Source organism: Haematobia irritans, chromosome 3 (assembly GCF_050003625.1).
Source record: "Haematobia irritans isolate KBUSLIRL chromosome 3, ASM5000362v1, whole genome shotgun sequence".
Classification (NCBI taxonomy): Eukaryota; Metazoa; Arthropoda; class Insecta; order Diptera; family Muscidae; genus Haematobia; species Haematobia irritans.
In genome coordinates this window covers 2342300-2362228 of record NC_134399.1, presented here as the reverse complement: position 1 = coordinate 2362228, position 19929 = coordinate 2342300, and the positions used below count along the sequence as shown (strand labels likewise).

General features: G+C 31.0%; 1 protein-coding gene across 2 annotated transcripts in view; it reads left to right on the top strand.

Annotated features, from left to right (window-relative positions):
- ct (homeobox protein, cut) overlaps positions 1-19929 on the top strand; it is a 102068-nt gene that overhangs the window by 75124 nt on the left and 7015 nt on the right. Inside the window, exons 3-5 of one of the 2 annotated variants that reach the window (XM_075298622.1) lie at positions 8029-8492; positions 8996-9153; positions 10791-11534. In XM_075298622.1, the coding sequence (XP_075154737.1) occupies positions 8029-8492; positions 8996-9153; positions 10791-11534 (1366 nt within the window). Of the gene's footprint in view, positions 1-8028; positions 8493-8995; positions 9154-10013; positions 11535-19929 lie in introns of both variants that reach the window. The other variant, XM_075298621.1, reaches the window with a different exon arrangement.

Sequence of the window (19929 nt, the reverse complement as noted above, 5' to 3'; positions counted from 1 at the left end):
CTCTCTTAGCATACCAAAAATGTTGTAGTCGCCTTTTTATAGTAGCCCATTTAAAATCCTAGGGAATTCATTGTCGTAGCTGGTTATGCATGCATATGTGTTTGCATTTCTGTTATAAATACTCGTAGGAATTATATCCTTGTTATGTGCTATTTTATTTTTTCTTCTCATATCATAAAATAACAAGTAAACATTGTATGCATTTTTCAAACAAACAAAAAAATACTTTTGAAGTAGCAAAAGGTTTGAGGGGATACATTGTAGAAAAAAAGCCGACCTCTAGAGTGTATGGAAGACAAATTATTGAGAAAAAATTCACAAAAAAGACAAATACACCACAAAAAAAATAAAAATTTTTTTGTATTACAAACCATTTTTTTAAGTTTTCATATTTAAATCTCTATATTCCTAATGTCAAAAATATTTTGCAAGTAAAAAAAATAAAAATTTTATTATTGCTGTTTTTTTTTTTTTTTTTTTTTTTTGTAACAATAGAATTTTCCTAAGTGTGTCCGCTTTAATTTTCTTGTGAATTTTCTACTTATGCATCAGATTTTATTTAAAATTTTATCTATTTTAGGTGTTCTATCCTTACTTAACTATTTCTTTGAGTGTATACATCGTTTTTGTTTTTTTTCATCTTGTCACGATTATTTGCTTGTCACAATTCTATACAGAATCACAGAATCTATCTTTTGGTTGGACATATAGAAGGAAGGAGAAGAATCCTTTTTTTATGATAGAAGTTGTTGCATTTGTTATATTATTTATTTGTTTGCATATTATTTCGTTAGGTTTTTTGTGCGATACTTGTGCTGCTGCTCCTTTGTTCGCTTCATTTCCCTGGCTTGTATTTGTTTGATAGACAATTGTCATCTAGGGGGTATCAGAGTATACAGTATAGACCATTGTTTGCATTTATATATTTACATCTGTTCCATCATTATTTATCATGAGATACCAACATAGCCAGGTAACGTAGTCGCCGTTTTTTTCCATCTTGATTCATGAAATTCCTTGATGGCAATGTAGCTTTTTCTAATGCCTCTAGGGTACACTTGAAAGTTTACTACATACTACATACAAATATATCATCATTCTTGGTCCTATATATAGATATCTAGTATAAAAAAACATACCTTGTTATTATATCGTCAGTAATAAAGGCAATGTGATAAAGCTTTAGATGATTGTAGGGGGTGGGGCACAAAATAAATATAAAAACGTCCATTGTCCTTACTTTACAGGAAATTGAAATTTTTCTAAAACTTGGCAATACGTTTTATTGATTGGCCTGCATACTATTCGAATGAATTTTTAAAATTATGTGTTAACATATTTACAAATGTTGTTATATTTTGGCGATAGAAAACGCCTATAAGACAGTTTAAAATATTTTTTGACTATAAAAACAGAATAGGATTCTAGCCTCTAATATTTCCTAAAATATTTCTATTAAATTATTAAAAATAGAGATAAATGCCTAAGCAATTTTGTTGCATTTTTTTATTTTATTATTATTTATTTAAATTTATATTATCTGAATTTCTTAAAAGATATCTTTGTACATCATTTTCCCACTTTCCCTATGCCTTTTGCCTTTTGCTAGCAACTGTACTTTTTATTTCTCTATCATCGCCTATGTCTATTTCACCATCTGGAAATGAAACAAATGCCAAACATTTGCATAAATAATAATTTTATATTCAACTTAATTAATAAAAAACAAACCCCCGAACAAAATCGAAGCTTTACAATCAGATGCTATAGACAAGATAAACACATACACACAAGGAAGAAGTTACAACAAAAGGATATTTTAAAGTCTACTCTCAGGCGTTCACCCACTCTATCGCACACACACACACAAAGACTTCAAAACTCTTACCAAAGTAGCTTGTCTATAGCACCCAATTGATGTTGAAATTTACATATCTCCAAATTTTCAGCCTTTCCAACCATTACCCCTTTGTTATGGCACCCAGATATCCAGAGACAAACACCAACTCCTTAGCTCTCGCTTAAACAATCAGAAATCAATGATATTTGTCACACAGCAAACTTTTGTCTTTGGTCCTGGCACGCGTGTTGCCAACTTCCCCCGCTGCTAAAAAAAAGCCCACTTCCTTGTGTTCTCTTTCGAAAAAGGATGGTATTCGGTTGCTGCTAATGTCACTGACTAACAGCCATGGGCTGGCAATGTTGCTCATTAGAAACCAGACCAACATCATAATTTAACCCTTTTTCTGTTAAGCAGTATTAGCTAAACACATGTGTCTTTGTTTCAAATACCCACACACACACACGCATGCATATGTGTTTAAGTGTCTGTGTATATTTGCGGCAAATGTTTTGTTGTTAGTTAGTCCTCATCGTCGTCGTCGTTGTTTATTGTTATCCTTACAGTTGTTGTTATAATTTTACGATTTTTTATGCACGAATGAATTTTAATTCCTTTGACGTAGAAAAGTCCTATATGTGTGTATAAGTATAAGTTGAGCATAAGGATTCCTTTTTTACGCAGAGCCCAAAAGTATGCAATGTTTATGCTTTGCCAGAGTCAATAATACAAAATCATACGTTCTTTGCTTCTCTACAGCAGGATGATGCATTTGCCTATAAGAGTATTGGTTGGTCCTTGGATATAGATGTGTTGATTATTTATTGTTTGATTTTGTTTTGCAGGAATTGCAGATAAAATGCAAAAAATGATAACAAAAATATAAAATAAAATGGGTTTTCTAAGTTTTTTTTTATTTATTTATTAAAATGTTTTTTTTTTTTTTTAAATCTTTAGTATTTTTATTTTTTTTTAATAACGAGTTTTAGGCTTTTTTGCCTTTTACCTATCTTACCTTATATTCACGTCTACTGAGATATCCCCCATATATAAGCTAGCCTTACTTTGTGTTATATTGCGGCCTGGGACTGATGCTGTGTGTGTCTTAGCTTTTTCCCAATGTGGTGGCAGGAGTCAGCTTTTTCCTATATTCTCGATTGTAGAATATTGTTGCCAATACTTACACATGAATTGTTCATTGTTGGGCTGTTGTTCTACTCCATATAACCCTCTCTCCTTCATGTAATGGTGTGAGTTATCATTTTGATGAGTTTGAGTGGCTGCTTGGCAATTTTGTTAATTACAAATCGGTTTTATATGTAGATATTTGCCCGAGACCTTATCGAGCTTCTTGCTTGCCAAAGCTCAGAGGGTTGTTTTTTAGAATAATTTTATTTTTCGTTAACTCACACCTTTTTATGGCAACCCATGACCATACCCTGCTCCTCCTGCCACTAAAATTATAATTTCGATTTGTCTGATTCTTGTGGAAATTATGAATTTATCCCTCATCTTTTGTTTTCGAACAATGTGAAACCCAAAAATGACCATCATTCAAATGTGCCAATGTCCAGTTGAATTTGATACTGATTGTAAAGGGTCTTTCATATCAAAAAAAAACGTAGATGTATAAATGGAAAGTTTCCTTGTTTTGAGGAAAAAAGGATTTTTAATAAATTTGTTACCGATTTCAAAGAACAAAACTGAAAAAAGGATCAATTCCTCACATGCAAGTTATGTCATTTTGGTGGAGCAACGACAAGGGTTGGGGTAGAGGTTAACATTCAAGATAAAAAGGCTCAGCTCGTTGGTTTTTGTTTTTAATAAATCAATGATTTCATAAAGGCAAGGAAATGACCACTCTTATACATTTATGCCCTACTCCTATAAATGACCTCTTCATCAATGTTAGAATCAAACAATTATAAAATGGAATTATTGCTTTTTTCGAAAAAAAAAAACAAAAACCCACAGAAAAGGGATGAATTTGTTTTAAGGCTCACAATAGCTTTAAATATTTTGGTATAAAATATCTGGGAATTTAAAGGTTGGTAATACAGAATAGAAGAAGGTTCATACAAAAATATTGGAATTCCACCTTGATTACCCTAACGCTGCCAACTTTTTGTCAAAATCTAGACAATTTTAAACTATTTTATGGAAAACTTTTATAACTTTTAAATTTCGTATTGATTTTTATATCCATTTAAGTGCTTTCAAATTTAATAATTTTACAATTCCGCAAAGTTTTTGCTCAATTTTATAATATTTTAAACTTTATTTGATAAAAACCTCCATATTTATCAAATTCCATTTTGTTTTCCATTCCTCTCCCCTTGCTCTTCAATGATTTATCATCACCCACCTGCTGTTCTCCACAGAACTTTTCATAAATTATAATTTTCCCTTGCCTTTGGGAAACTCGCGCTTCATTACTTCTTTTCTTAACACTGCGGTGGCCACACTTACCTTCAGCATAAAATAAGAAAATGAAAACAATATTTCAAATTAATAGAAAATCTTATTGCCATTGATTAAAACGCAGTAGTAAACCACTGGCAGACGGACTGCTTGGCAACCGAACCTGACTAACATTCCTACAGAAGTAAAATAAAATCAACACAATTGAAATACATTGTTATTGAACTGCTTCTCTGAGGATATACCTCAATGCTTATTTTATTCCTCAAAGGATTTTTGGCAAGAGTTATGGTCAGGCGGACTCCTGGCCTGGGCAAAAATCAACAGAAATTCATTAATAATTGGCATTTTGTTACAATTTGAATTTTCAATTTCATTTCTTCTCAGTTAGAAATTTATTGTCCTGTTTGTGTATTGTATGGCTGTGTTGAAGAAGGACGAATGTAACTAAGAGGGTGTTTCTAAGATAAAGATCTTTTAATTCATATTTAACAACAAACGAGGGCATTCAGTTACACCGCTTTGGATAAGGGAATAAGAGATTACGTTTCCAAGTTAACAAAAGTCATTGATTGTTTTGATTATTTTCTTTAAAAATCGAAATTTTAAGTTCAGCAATGCTTTTGTTATGAACAGATAGGTCTGCCAAGGACAGTTGATGCCTGATTTTACCATACCCAGACAGAATTGTCTATAAATAATTAGTTAAGAGCCTTCTGCAAAAAGGGGTTGTTTGGTAAATTTTGATTTTTCGAATGGAACTTCAAATGTTGATAATATCATCTCCTTGGAAATCCTTTAAGATATTACACGATTTAGGCATTGAAAGGATTTTCATTTGATTTGATTAATTACAAAAAATTCTATTCTCTACATATATGTATGACTCTTGGGTGTGTTAACTTTTCCAACTACCCTTAATTTTATGTTTGATTTTTTTTTTTGGTTTCGATTTTCTATGCTAATGAGCCTAGGGTTTATCTACCTTTGTGTTTATTAAGGAAAAACGGCAAAGTTTCCTTTTAATGTATTTTCCTACAGCCATTTAATGTATGTCATATAGCCAGTCATACATGGTTTTTATAGGTTTTTAATTCTAATAATTGCCATTTATTGCGTTGGCAACATTTTATTGTTTATTGGCAATAATCATATTAACAATTTCCATGTTGTGGAGGAGTCAAAGCAGGGAAATATTAGCAATGTCAAGGGGTTTTCGACACATATGCCTTGTGGAAAACCCATACATATCATTGTCATTGCGTTTTGGTGACTCTCCCTTAACTTTTATTATAAGCTTGGTAATGTTTGGAAATTACCATAAAACAAAAATTTATTGTCATTGATTTAAATGTAGTTGACAACTTTATATATGTGAATATATGAATTTATTGATCAACTTTGCATATGTGTCACAGCCATACATACTCCTTTATAGTTTATTGCGTAAAGACACGCAAAAAACATTTCTCCATTAAAATTAGACGGTTTAATGGCAAAATAAATAGATTTTAAGGGAGTGAGAGGTAATAGCGCCTATAAGTATACTTTATATATTCACAATAAATATAACCTAAGGTTAGGCTTTGAATGCGTCGCATCAGAGTTTTCAAAATTTATGGGTTTCTTTAATAAAAATTAACCATATAAACTATCTAACTATAAATCAATTAGGTGGAAAGGAGAATAGAGGAAAACAAATTTCATCATTAAATAGGACAAATGTCAAGAAGTTATTAAACCATAATTGAAGAGATTATTTACGATGAGTAAAAATGAACAAATTCCCTGATAATCGTAAGATCAATGGGTAAAGTACTACAAAAAAATATAAAAATTATCTTTAAAAATTAAAAATAAATTTAAGTATACTTTTAATGTTACACTGAAAAAACAGTGAACCCACCAGGAAGAAAAATTTTGAATATTTTTAGAAAATTTTAACTAAACAGTATAACAAGCGCTGGCATCACGCCGATGTCATAAAAATAAGTAAATATTTTTCGACAAATTCAAGAAAATTTATTAGACATAATTAAGTTTTTTTCACTTGTTAAAGAAAATTTGGTAGTTTGAAGAAAAAAAATTTGAGTTCAAAATTGCAAGAATGTCTTTAGTGACATACGAAGTTCATGATGAACGCATTTGTAGTAAAATTTACAAATTTAAAGAAATATTGAACTATTTTGTGGAAGACACGAATTTATTTCATCTTTATCCTTCATTTGTGTATATTTTTTTCCTCGGTTTTAGTTAATTTAGCTAACGTACACAAAAAATTATTAGAGTAGAGGAAACTTTCTCCAAACATAATAATTCCATGAACTAAACGACAGTTAAATTGGCTTTAGTGAAATAGAGAGTTCACTTGTTTTTGAGTGTATACACTCAAAAAAGTTATAGGAAATTTCAAGCCTACTTTTATCACAGAAATTCCTTTGATAAACTGTCAATAAATTGTTCAATAACGAAAGTTCCTCAAAATAAAATTCTCCTTGGCCGTCCAACCTATCAACCTCCTTCATTTCATTTTCTTAAATGTTTACTGCTATTGTTAATTTTATATTTATTTAATTTATTGATCATTTTCATATATACCTTTCTACCTTCGGATTAAAAGGGGGGGTTTTCAAAACCATACTTTATAGCATTTGTCCTTTCTTCAACTCAGCGCCCATTTTATTAGCCTCAAAGTATGCTTTAAGGTAATAACATTACCTTAATTGATTACCTTTATCTTTGTTACATGCCTTTGTTACCCTTATAAAGGTTTAGATTTTACCTGAATATATATGGATACATGTATGTGTGTGTAGCTGTTATCATTTTTAACATTTAATGAAAAACTTATAACATACTTTAAGGCTTTCCTCGCTTACACACAAGGAAATTATGAAAAGTCTCTTGCTGTTTTATCGAAAGAAAACAACAAAAAACGAAGAGAGTGGTTTGGGTAGAGATTCTCTAAGGCATATCGTTAAAATACCAAAACAAACAATCAACTTTCTTCACCGGCAACAACTATAAAACAAGCAACCACTCTGTTGTGGTGTAATTCAATCTTAACACACACAAATACTGGTGGTTGGGCTATATCGTTTGTTTTTTGTTGTTACGGCCTTTTGGTGCATTGTCTTTTGTAAAGCATACATTAGGGCTCTCGTCAATATCCTTCGAGCAATCATCGTTTTTGACTGGGATGATGGCAGTAACAAATATTTTTTAATAAAATTAACATAAGGGTAAAAATCACGGTTATTATCATGTTATGTTCTGGTGGTCTCATATGAGCTTGAGAAAGCCAGACAGAAAAATTTCAACTTAGTCTAAGATTTTTTGTAAATAGGAAGTCTGGTTGTATATGCCTATCTGCTATGTTTACCTTATAAAGGTAAAGGAAGTTTTTAAACAATTTTCCAACAGAGTTTCTTGGCTTTGTTGTTGCTGATGAAGAAAATATGATAATTGGCAAAATTTGACAAGGGAAATTTCAATAAATCTAAGGGGTAATAATTTTTAGATATGAAAATGGGTGGAGCGAAAAAAAGTTTTCTCCAAGACAAAGTTTACCTTCGAAAAATCTTAATGACAGCATATGTGAAAGGCTAAATATATATGATAAACATATAAGATGGGGGGGTGATATTATAGGAAGTTGTCTCATTAAAATTAATTTTGGAAATGGAAATTTTTGGGGTTTTGCTTTTTTAATTGATAAACAATTTTTTTGTACTCATACATTCTCTCTTTTGTTTCTACCTTTTTAGATTAAAGCCTTATTTGAAGAAGTTAAACGTTTAAGAGCCCTCGAACAATCCCATTTGGTACAAATCCATAGGCTAGAAGAACATTTAGAAGCCAAACGTCAGCATATTATACGTTTAGAATCTAAATTGGAAAAGGAACAAATCAATGAAGCTCTACAACAAACCACAGGGCCATTGACAAAAACCGATGAAAAGAAATCCGAAACAGAAGCTACCGCGGATCATATGGAAACCCCTCAAATGGTCATCGATTATGATGATGATGAAGTAGAGGTGGATAGACCCGCCGAACCTTTGCAGCATACTGTAGTAGATGATGACGAAGAAGAGGAGGATAACTGTGATGATCTAGACAAGGAAAATAATAATGATAATGAACAAAATCAAAATTCAAATGCCAATGCTGAACAAACTTCAAGTGATGAAGTGCAAAAGGAGTCATTGAAAATCAAAAAGGAAACACAGTAAGTAATGTATAGAACATTTAAATAAAGAAATATTTAAAATTAAAAGTAAAGAATAAAATATAATTTCTTTAAGGATTATTTTAATTTCTATAAAACCAAAAAAAATATATAACAAAAGAAAGTTCTGAAAATAGTGGCCCAACATTAAATATTCATTAAAAAACAAATAATAATATTCTTCTCCTTATAACAATATTATTCTTTTGTTGTTTTTTAATAACACCTAAGAATAATAAATATATAAAATTTTTGTTAAAATATATTAATCTTAAAAAATATTAAAAATAGTGTTTAATTAAATATTTAATTTAAATTATGTCAAAAGTATTTGGATTTAAGAATCTTTTTTTAAGATGTGTTTTTGAATTTTCTAAAAACCAATTTTTAAACATTTTCTTAAATTTTTGCAAAAAATAGTTTCAAATTTTTAATATATAATCTTTTGTTGCTATTCAAAACAATAATAAAAATAAATTTTCCTTTTCTTATTCAATTTCTAGGGCTCCTTTGTCTTTGGATTCCATTAGCCAACAAAATGCCATTGCAGCTGCTGCTGCAGCGGCTGCCGCCTGCAATAATGATCCCAATAAATTCCAGGAATTACTCATGGAACGCACTAAAGCCTTGGTAGCTGCCGAGGCTCTAAAGAATTCCGAAGGTAGGTTCATCAACACTTTAGAAATCAAATCAAATCATCCACACCTCACCACCTTAGACTGGCTTAAGGTGTGGAGAGGCCATCTTTTACAACTCTCGAACATTACACCAAGACATTTGATTTCCTTGGTTCCTCCATTACTTTTGTTCTTCTGTTCTGGTTATCATTTGTTTACCTAATTGACAAACAAAAGCATTTTATTCATTATTATCTTATTTTTATAAATACAAAAAATCAAAAAAATATATATAAATCGTATTTATGGCTGTTGTTGTTGATGTTGTGTTTATTGGTGTGGTTAATAAGTTTTATTCTTTACTTCTTTTTCACAATACAATCTTTATTGAAAAAAAAACAACAAAGAATGTGGGCGGCTTTAGTTAATAAATTGTTTTTTATAATCATGAAAAAGGCGCCATAGGTGCCTATAATTCACTAGAGCTATACGCTTTACTATCTCTAGACAAAATCAATGTAAAACAAATTTGCAAAGATATTATTTTTATCAAAAGCTTATACCCCTATGTAGGTTTAATTAGAAGGAGAATTTCTTTATATCTAGAAAAAATGCATGAAAGCTTTACTTCTACACCTTTTCTTCTACTCTTCAAAGGTCATCATTCAAATTCAAATCAAATGTTTACCATATATAATTTATTTTCTAAATCAATCAGTAAATTGGCTTCATGATTATAAGTTTCATAAAAATTTCTTTGTAAAATTTTCATAAAAAAAATCTTAACACATAAACACTCAATAATTTGAAATATAATCAGCTTTTTTGCTACATCAAAATTCACATTACCCAAAATCCCCTAAACTTATGAACAAGTTTTCTACTCCTTGAAAATAATTCACAGAAAAATCTCTTGATAAAGCCAAGGAGAATGACAATGAGGATGATCACGATGGTGATATTGAATCCAATAAATTAAAGTCTTCTACTTCATTGTCTTCAGATAAGCCAAGCACCTCCACCACAAACTCCTCAATCACAACCGCGATTTCGAGCGGCTCCACCAATGCGACAATCATGCCCTCTAATGAGGCTAGGCTAGATGAAAATTCAAAAGTGCCAAAAATTGAAATCTTAGATGATGATGACACCGATAATAAACCCATGTCGCAAGAAAATCGAGAAAAATCTCCCTTTTCACTAAATGAAGAGAACAAAATTATCAATTTGGATAATGATGAAAAGTCTTGTGGTGGTGAGGATGAGGCTACTGCCACCTTTAAGCAAAATGTTGAACGTTTTGGTTCTTTGTTGGGTGAAGAACTGGTCAATAGCTATTGGAGGCGAGGTTTTGATGCAACAAAAGCTCAGCAACATCACCTGCACCACCAGCAGCACCACAATCACCATCAACAGCAACATCACCCCTTGATGATGCCACAAACCGTCCAATCGCAACATCAACAACAGCAACAGCATTATCATCAACATTTACAACATCAGCAGCAACCAGCCTCATCTTATTCTTCGTCTTCTTTGCTACCACCGCATCATCCGTCTTCTTCACAGGCCCCACCTTGTGGTCCTTCGTCCACTACTTTGCTTAGTCAATTAGTTAATTCCACTTTTTCTACTCCCAACTCAACCACAACTCAAAATTCCTCCTCTTTACGTTCAACAGATGCCCATTTCCCACATCATCACCATCAGCAGCAGCAGCAACAACTTCATCATCAAATGCCTCCCCATTTAGCCGATCATCATGAAAAATCCACCGGGTCCCTTAACCACCATGAATCGTCAGCCTCTAGTGCCAGTACGCCCAATTTGCCCGAACAGCGTTCATCGGAAGATCATCATCATCAACAGCAACAACATCATCATCACTCCCTCAATGGTTCTCTTAAGAATTTCGAAGACAACAATAACAGTTTGGGAGCCACACCCACGGGCCATGGTCTGGGCGGCAGTGGTCATCCCCATTTACCTCATGGCTTTTTGCCTGGTCTACCATTCCAATTTCAAGATCGTGGCCATTTCCGTTTTGCCGATGATTTACAACTACCCCCGGGCACTTCAATGGCTGGTCGCCTAGGAGAATCCCTAATACCCAAGGGTGATCCCATGGAGGCTAAATTACAAGAGATGTTACGCTATAACATGGACAAATATGCCAATCAGGCCTTGGATACTTTGCACATATCTCGTCGTGTACGTGAGCTATTGTCAGTGCATAATATAGGCCAGCGTATATTTGCCAAATATATTTTGGGCCTATCGCAAGGCACCGTCTCTGAGCTGCTTTCGAAGCCAAAGCCTTGGGATAAACTCACCGAAAAAGGACGTGACAGTTATCGTAAAATGCATGCATGGTCATGTGATGATAACGCTGTAATGCTGCTCAAATCATTGATACCGAAGAAAGGTAAGTTTTTGTTAAAGACACAAAAATTTTTTTTTTCGAGGGATATAAATGCAAAACACTCATGATTTAAAGAGAAAAGAAATAAGTAATTATGAGAAGATTTAAAAATTTCTTATAAATATAAAATTTATAAAAAACTAGTGGCACTCATTTAGGAGGAAAAGAAAATTGTGATATATTTTTAGGAGAAAAAGAATATATATTTTTTAACAAAAATGTAATAGCTTAGAGAAGCTACCTTTCACCATCGTAGCAGATTCCTGGAAAATATAAACATCCAATTTTAGAGAAAATAAATGAAATTTTTTTATATGACACAATACATACAAAATTCTCTCAATATATCAGAACGGAACTGTACTTGATTTCGGGATATAACACAAGCCCTCTGCCAATCATAGAATAGTTTTAGTTTTCTAATTTTTGTAGCATAATTTAAGGGGTCCCTTATTATTATTTTCCAAAAATGAGTTTTAAGATATACCTAATTTCCAAACATTAAAATCATTTAAAATTTTCATAGCATAATTTTAGGAGCCCTTTTAATTTACATATCATTTCCTTTTGATTTCGCATTTTACAAATGAATGATTTTGCTTTGGTATTAAATAATCAACAACTAATTTTAGTCACTGTTTTTCTATATGTCTGCTGTGTCTATTCATATTATGAGCTGTTCGACCTAAAATTTAATTTAATGCTAAAATTGTTTTGCACTACATTTAGTGGTGAGGTGATGCAGGCATTGTTGTTGCTGTTGCTGCTGCTGTGTTTAATGTTCTTGTTAATCAAATAAATTTCATTAAATTTATCATAGAATTTCACACTATTTTGATTTTAAATATGTGTTCAAAATATCAAAAAAAAAATAGAAAACTCTAGTGAAAATTAAAACAAAACACCAAAGACTAATATATCAGTATACTGTATAGTATATGCATATATATATCAGTCTTGTTTCAATTTATACAAATCACAACAAATGACAACAACCCATTGGCAATACTCTGAGGAGGAACCAAAGAGGGAAAATGTGATATAGACTGTAGATAAATAAATGCATGCATATAATAAAAAAAAACGAGACAATATCAACAACAACACCAACCACACCGTCATCATCACCAAGTATTTGTTGTTGTTTTTTAAGCAACAAAAAATGTTTATTAGTAATGGATTTCTTCTAATGACTCTGTGGTACCCCAACAAGAAAGCAATTTCTTACTTTCGAGACACCCAATATTTACCCTGAGACCTCCCTGCTGTAGGAAAATATTTTCTTTCTATATACCCCACTGCCTACCTACCTTTATAGACTTGCATCTCCCTCTCATTTCGTTTTTCTACAAACGCATCGTACATTGTACACAACAACAGCCAGATTGAAAAAAAATGGGGACATTTTTGACGAAATGCTTTACAGAAAAAAGATGTTCTTGCCGTTGTCAATGTGCAATCCGGTGCAGTGCGAATTCTGTTAATGATGAGAAGCTGCTGCTGCTGGCGCTGTATACCATGATACGTGAATGCGAAAAATTTACAGAGGCCAGGGGGACTGGGTTGCTACTGACTGAGTTTGTGGACATGCAATTTATACCTCTTATTTGTATTTGCATATACTCAAAATGTCATCTGCATGTAATAATGTATAGATTTCGGCATAACAGTCGATCTATCTATTATGAAGCAGCAAACATCTTTACAATTCCGATAGTAAAGGTATTGGTGATCTTTTGAGGTAGGGGGGATGCTGTCCGGAGCTTTTCTGTAAGCAATCCATAAGTATCTATAAACTGGCGTCGAGCCAAAGCGTTGGCAGCAAGATGTTGTTTGCACTTTTTAATTATTTTTGATTTGTGCATAAAATTGAAAAATCAGCAGACAGTATTTACTGGGAGGGATCCTTTTTTATGATTTTTACAATAAATTTACAAAATGTCTTTGAAGGAATTTTGATTTCTTGCTTTATTCGCCAAATATACTTTTCGGAATTCTCTCGTGTTTTACACTCTCTTTGCCTCCTTGAGGGTATGCAATGAATTGTAGCTATTTGCTTGTTTTTATTTAATTATTATTGAGCATATAAAACTTTGCGGTTTTATTGTATTTGTTGTTGCTGTTGTTGGCCCTAAATCTTTGGCGTGTAGACAGACATTAATTTGTACAAATTTGGCGTTTGTTACTTTTTTTTAGCAAAATTTTTTCAACCACTAGCCAAAAACAAAATCCAAAGAAACTCCCCATACAAAACTTTAATTAACATGAAGATTTTCTTTAATTACTTTTTCTCTCTTATCGGGGAAAGCCAAAGCAATTAGACTTTGTAAAAGATTTGCAAAAGACTTTTTAGCAAATCAATAAATTTACCAGGCAAAACAAAACCTTAATATAGGGAGGATTGCATGTTGTAAGTGAAGAAAAACTAAAGCATAAAGAATAGGGTCAAGGAAATAGAAATTGATCTTAACGGATATTCAAATAAATTTTAAATGAGATATTTCACAATTTGATATTGTGAAGCCTATCCAACAGGGGACTTATATGGGTAAAGTCTAGAAAATCTGGGCAACTAAGGAATTATTTTACCCCTTGAAGATATGCAACAATTTTGTTACAAATTTTAGCAGTACTCTTTCCTTTTCTATCTTTAAAGTTCGAAATTCCTACATTATAAGAAATTTGTTTATTAGACTAGAAACGCTCCACAGTAATATTTCTTGTCTTGCTTTAGTTTTAAATACCCTTTAAAGTTGTTTACCAAACAAATACCATTACTCATGATTAACTGCTTATTTTTGATATTTTTTTCTTATACAACTTTTTTTTAGTCACATTATGTGCATATTGGTATTTATTTGATTTCCATATATACAATAATTTGCAACACATGAATGGGGAAGGCTATAAATGTTATTGTTGTCGTCTATAGTGCGTGCAAATATAACGTTTGTCTTTTGTGGATATGCAGTTTAAAAAACAAACTAACCCCTTAAGGGGAATGAGGTGAACTAACCTTTCTAGGACCTTAGACATGCCCCATAGGCAAATGGCAATGCTATAATGAAAAATACTTTAGAAATGTTGACATTATTCCTAGGCCTTATATTGCGTTGTATGTACTTAGGTAAAGACCTTTACTCCTTTACCCTCAGATACCGTAGAAAACGCAGAACTATAAAAAGGAAACATGCAATTTTTCAAATATCATTTGCTTCGAAAATACCAAGTTTAAGTAAAGCAAACCAGAAAGCAATAACGAACAACAATGAACGCGTATTATAGAAAAGTCATTGTAAGTTCATTTTACGATACAAGGTGACACATGACACTTTAAGGATTTATTGAGTTTTGATACCGCGCATAAAGGTAGAAATACCTGTGGGGAAAAGGTTAAGGGTTATGGTTGTATCAAGCAGTGTATTAGAGTCTTGTGTCCTCCTAAAAGTATGCAATTGGTATTTTATTCCCCTTTATATTTAATATTGGTTGATTAAAGTAAGAAATAAATACACTCGATTACAAAATTGTATTTTGCTTTCATTTAATAAGAATTCTTCAAAATTTTATATTTTTATTTTTAAATACAAGAATTAAAGTAAACTCATTAAACTTTCTACTCTTCCGAAAAAAACTTAACCAAGGGGTATCCAAATGTATCCAACATGTGCCATTGTTAGTTTAGTGTTTATGTCCTTCATTAGAGTCCCCATATTTCATCCTCCCCTCCCCAAAAATATCTTGCATTGTACTTTGTTTTTTTTTTTTTGGTCTTTGGTTTAAGTACACAAATTGTTTTATCCTTTTTTGGGCTGGCTAACGTTCCTGAGGTTTATTTTCCAGCAACGGGATGTATTCATTCCATTCTATAGATATTTGAACTTTGGCAAAATTGTTTGAGTTACAAAGTGATCTGGTAAGAGTACCAAAGGTCTGTCAAAGGGTGGAAAATAATGCGGGCTTTATTGCAAAAACTGTCTATATGGGCAGTTTGGTTTTTTTTTTGATATTTTTTGGTCCTTTAATTTCTTAAAAAAGTAAAAGTCAAACATAATTTGTGACAACGAGGGCCACTTGAAAGACGGACAAAGTAACTAACAACATGTGTTGCATACTTTCAGGGTGCCAATTAAATACAAAAGGGAAAATGTCAATGAAACACTAAAAATGAGTTAATTGGAGATTGAGTATAGATATTAAATAATGAGAAACTGAAATGTTTAAATATTTCGTTAGATTATGATAATCATTAACTAAAAAGTTTATTAAAAATGTTAAGAATTCTGATAATTAATGAAAAATACGAGTACTAGTTTGAATAATTAGTTTCTTAATAAAATTGTTTAAGGATTACAACATAAGAAAATCTCAACTTTTGCTATATTTTTGTCTAATATTGAAAATAAAACAAAATAAAAACTATATTCATTCAATTTTAAAATGAGAACTCTATTTATTTATTTTTTTTTTTTTATATCTTTATATTCCCATTTCAAAAATCTCTAGATTTGCATTCTCATTTTTTGCTTTCATTAACGTTTTATTCCTTTTGTCTAAAGTCTCTAAATGTTGCATATTTCCTATAAAGCAAGTGTTGTTTTCCTCAACTTTTGCTTAAATATTTATTAACTGTAAGCTCGATGAGGCCATTTGCCATTTTTTTCACTCTTCTCGCTTGCTCTCAACAAGTTTAGAAAATATTATTGCCTACTTTTAGGTAGCAATAAAACTTTTCGTTTGTTTCTCATCAAACAATGGTTGGTTTGAAACAACTGCCTTCAAGCTACGACAAAAAATCAATAGGAAAAAACAAAACAAAAATGCATAAATAAACCTTTGAAGTTTTGTTTTTTTTCATAGTAGAAAATAAAAAAAAAAAACAATAAATGCAACCTAGCAAAACGAATTAAGGACTGGCTTGAGTGGGCAGAGGGATTGGAGAATAAAATAGAAAAGTTCCTGACTTTATGAGAGAAGAGGTTAAAGGATTTTAGATTGACGTCTAGAGATGTTAGGCATCAATGAAATTTCTAACATTTTAATACAAACAAAACTGGGGAGAAGGCAGGAGATTCCCTTTCAGTATATTGCTTATATTGGTGGTTTATGGTGTTGAACTTATTTTTAGTATAAACAACTCGAAAACAACACATCACATTTGACCTGCTTGTCATGTATTTTAGTTTTGGTTTTTAATGTTTTCGGGGGTATTTCAAACAAACGAAAACACTAAAAACCATAAATTAGCATTTCGTTTTTTTCTCCCCCCCTTCGTTTCTTTAAGAATTTCGCTATCATCTACACATCGAAATGAAATGAAAAATCGAAAATTGTCACCTAAAACACATAGTCCACCGAACACACGCATCGGCAGCGACCAATATGACACATACCTAATACCCCTGGCCCCCATCATGCCAGTAGACCAGAGGGGCCATGTAAAAAAATCTTGGTTGGAACATATTGTGTTTTTTATACTCTCCTATCACAAGATTTATTTTCATACCATATCATTGGTGTTTCATTGGATTGCGTTGCTTTTTTTTAAAGAATATATATATTAAAAAAACAACAATACATAAAGAAACCAATTCACCAGCACCAACAACAACAACAACACCTAGGAAAATTTATCCAAAGCAGCAAAAACAAAAAAAAAACAGATCGGAAAAACCATTAAAATTTTTCATTGAGTCTTTAAAAGAAAGTGTAGGTGTGCTAAAATCATTTGGTATGTGTTGTCACATTTATAAAATTTTTATTTATTTTATTATTTATTCAATACATTTGAGTTCTTTGCTCTTCTGACTGACTGACTGACTAGCTGGTTGACTCTCTTCTATAGTGCTCCATCAGAGATCGGTAATGTTTAACACATAAGTCTATAATAAAAATATGAACTTAATTAAGTGGAACATATAAAAAACAGCTAAAAAATCTGTATTACTTTTGCTTACTTTCTCACCATCACCACCACCACCAACGCCACCCATCATCAACGGAAAAGGGGATTAACCATTTAAAATTTATAGGCCTACGATTGATTGTTTTTTAAAAACTGAAAACTACTGAAAAAATCACATGGATCACTAAAAATCAAAAATAAAAACAACAATTTTAAAGGCATTAACAAACATAAACATTTATATGAGAATATAAAAAAAGTATTTGGATAAGATAATTTTAGAAATTAATAAGTTTATTCACAAAAGCAAAATAATTTTTAAATAATCATAAATAAGGATGATTTTCAAAAATTCACATAAAAATTCTCTCCTTTCATAAATCACTAAACATTCAAACAAACAAAAATATAACAACACACCAATTAAAATATAATATAAACATAAATTAAATCAATAAACAAATTCCCAAATAAATACTAACAATTTAATTCTATAAATTATATAAAGAAGCTTTAAAGTTCATAAATAAAGGTTATTTTATTTTAAAATATAGACTTAATTTTTTTTACAATTTTTTTTTATATTTTACAAATATTTTTTTTTTATCATTTATTATTACTTTTATTTATTAAAAATTTATTTAAGGAAAAACATCAACCTTTTCCCCTTGTATAACAAACAAAACAACTCTGCCAATTTCCCATTCTCATAGTTACGTTCGTTTTTTCTAATTTACCCTGTCTTATTCTCTTCTTCAATATTTCAAGAAAACCAACCCCGGTTTGATATGATTGCATTCTATTTCCTTACCTTGATTTCCAATTCCAATTTGCAATTTGTCTTTTGCTTTCCTTGCCATAGATAATTTATTGCATTTTGAAGTGTTATTAGGTTATATGCCCATATTAAGGCCTCCAGAAATCCTCTTCATCATCAATGTCGTAATTTTTATAATGACTCGTCTTGTTCGAATAGGGTAGGCAATAGCATAACGAGGGCTTCCTTGCTTGTGGCTTCTTCTTGTTCTTGCCTTCTTATTGGAGTTCTTACTTTGATAGGCATTTTAATTAGAATTTATTTCATTTGATGCAATTTTCACAATTTCGAAATGCAAAAGAAATGCATATTTTAACATAAATTGATAGATTTGCTCCTCTACATATACAACACAGTCGTAATCATCATCATCACCAGCCCTAACCTCCCTCACATGGTTTACTGGCTACCTTAGCATAGGCAATCATTTCATGCTTTTTATTCCATTTCATTTTTGAAACGTATTTATAATTGGCGGTTTTTTTTTTTTTTGTAATTGAATAATTAGAGGGAGTCTAGGGTTTGAGACTTGGAAGTACATACTTGAATATGCAAAACGTGTAATGGTAGTAAGGTTCTCTTGTCAATCAATTGCCATATATTTTGAATTGGTAATATGAAATGAAAACAATGTTAGATAGGCTTTTAAGAATCAGTGAAGCTTAAAAAGCTTTGAATTCAAATAAGTTTTAAAAAAGGATTATAACTCTTTGATCTTTAGGAGGAAAATTTATTCAAATTATAAAAATATATTTGTTATAGAAATTATTAAATAATTAACGGTTATAAACATAAATTAATGACAAATCAAATAGAAAAAAAATCTTAGGATATAGTAAAAGAACGAAGAGAGAAAAGAGTGCTGTGGTTTAGACAAACAGAGAGTTAAGTACTTCCATTATTTTGTATAAAAATATATAGCATACTTTTAAGAGTAGAAAAACATATAATACTCGAAATTAAGAGAGTGTGTATGTTAACAAGAATTTGTAGCATACATTTGGGAGGTTATTTTAAAATTTTCATCAACCTTATTTTAATAAAAGAAAAAATTATATATAATTTTTAGAAGCTAGTTATCTCTTTAAATTTCCAAATTACTTAGAAATACCATTTATCAATATATATTTTTTAATAAATAATGTATAGCATACATGTGGGCGTAGTTTAAAAATATTTAGAGGACTCTTGAAGAGATTAGTATATATTTGAAAAAAATCATAAAATTATACTTTACGAAAAAAATTCTTTGCGTGTAAATCTGATTTTATAAAAAGAAACTGATGTTCTTTGTTCAATTTTACATTTAAATATAAATTAAACTTCAAACGATTTGCCTCCATCATTTATATATTTTACAATATCGTTGTTTTTTTTTTTTTTGTTTCTTCCCGGCTTTGGTTGTTTGTTTTTGCCAAACTGCATAACACAATATTAAACGCTAATTCAATTTTGTTTTTCCATTATTCCTGCATGGTTAAACAGCAATTCATAGGATACGTTTTTGCACCATTCATAGGATTTTTTTCAAATTTCTGTTTGTCTATAAGAGCTCATAATAAAAACAAGTGGTATTCGAAAAAAAAACCCCAATCCCTTATATAAATTCAAATTGTGCAAGCAGAAGCTTTCAATAGAAAAATGCTAGAGAAAAAAGGATGAGGTATATAAAAAAC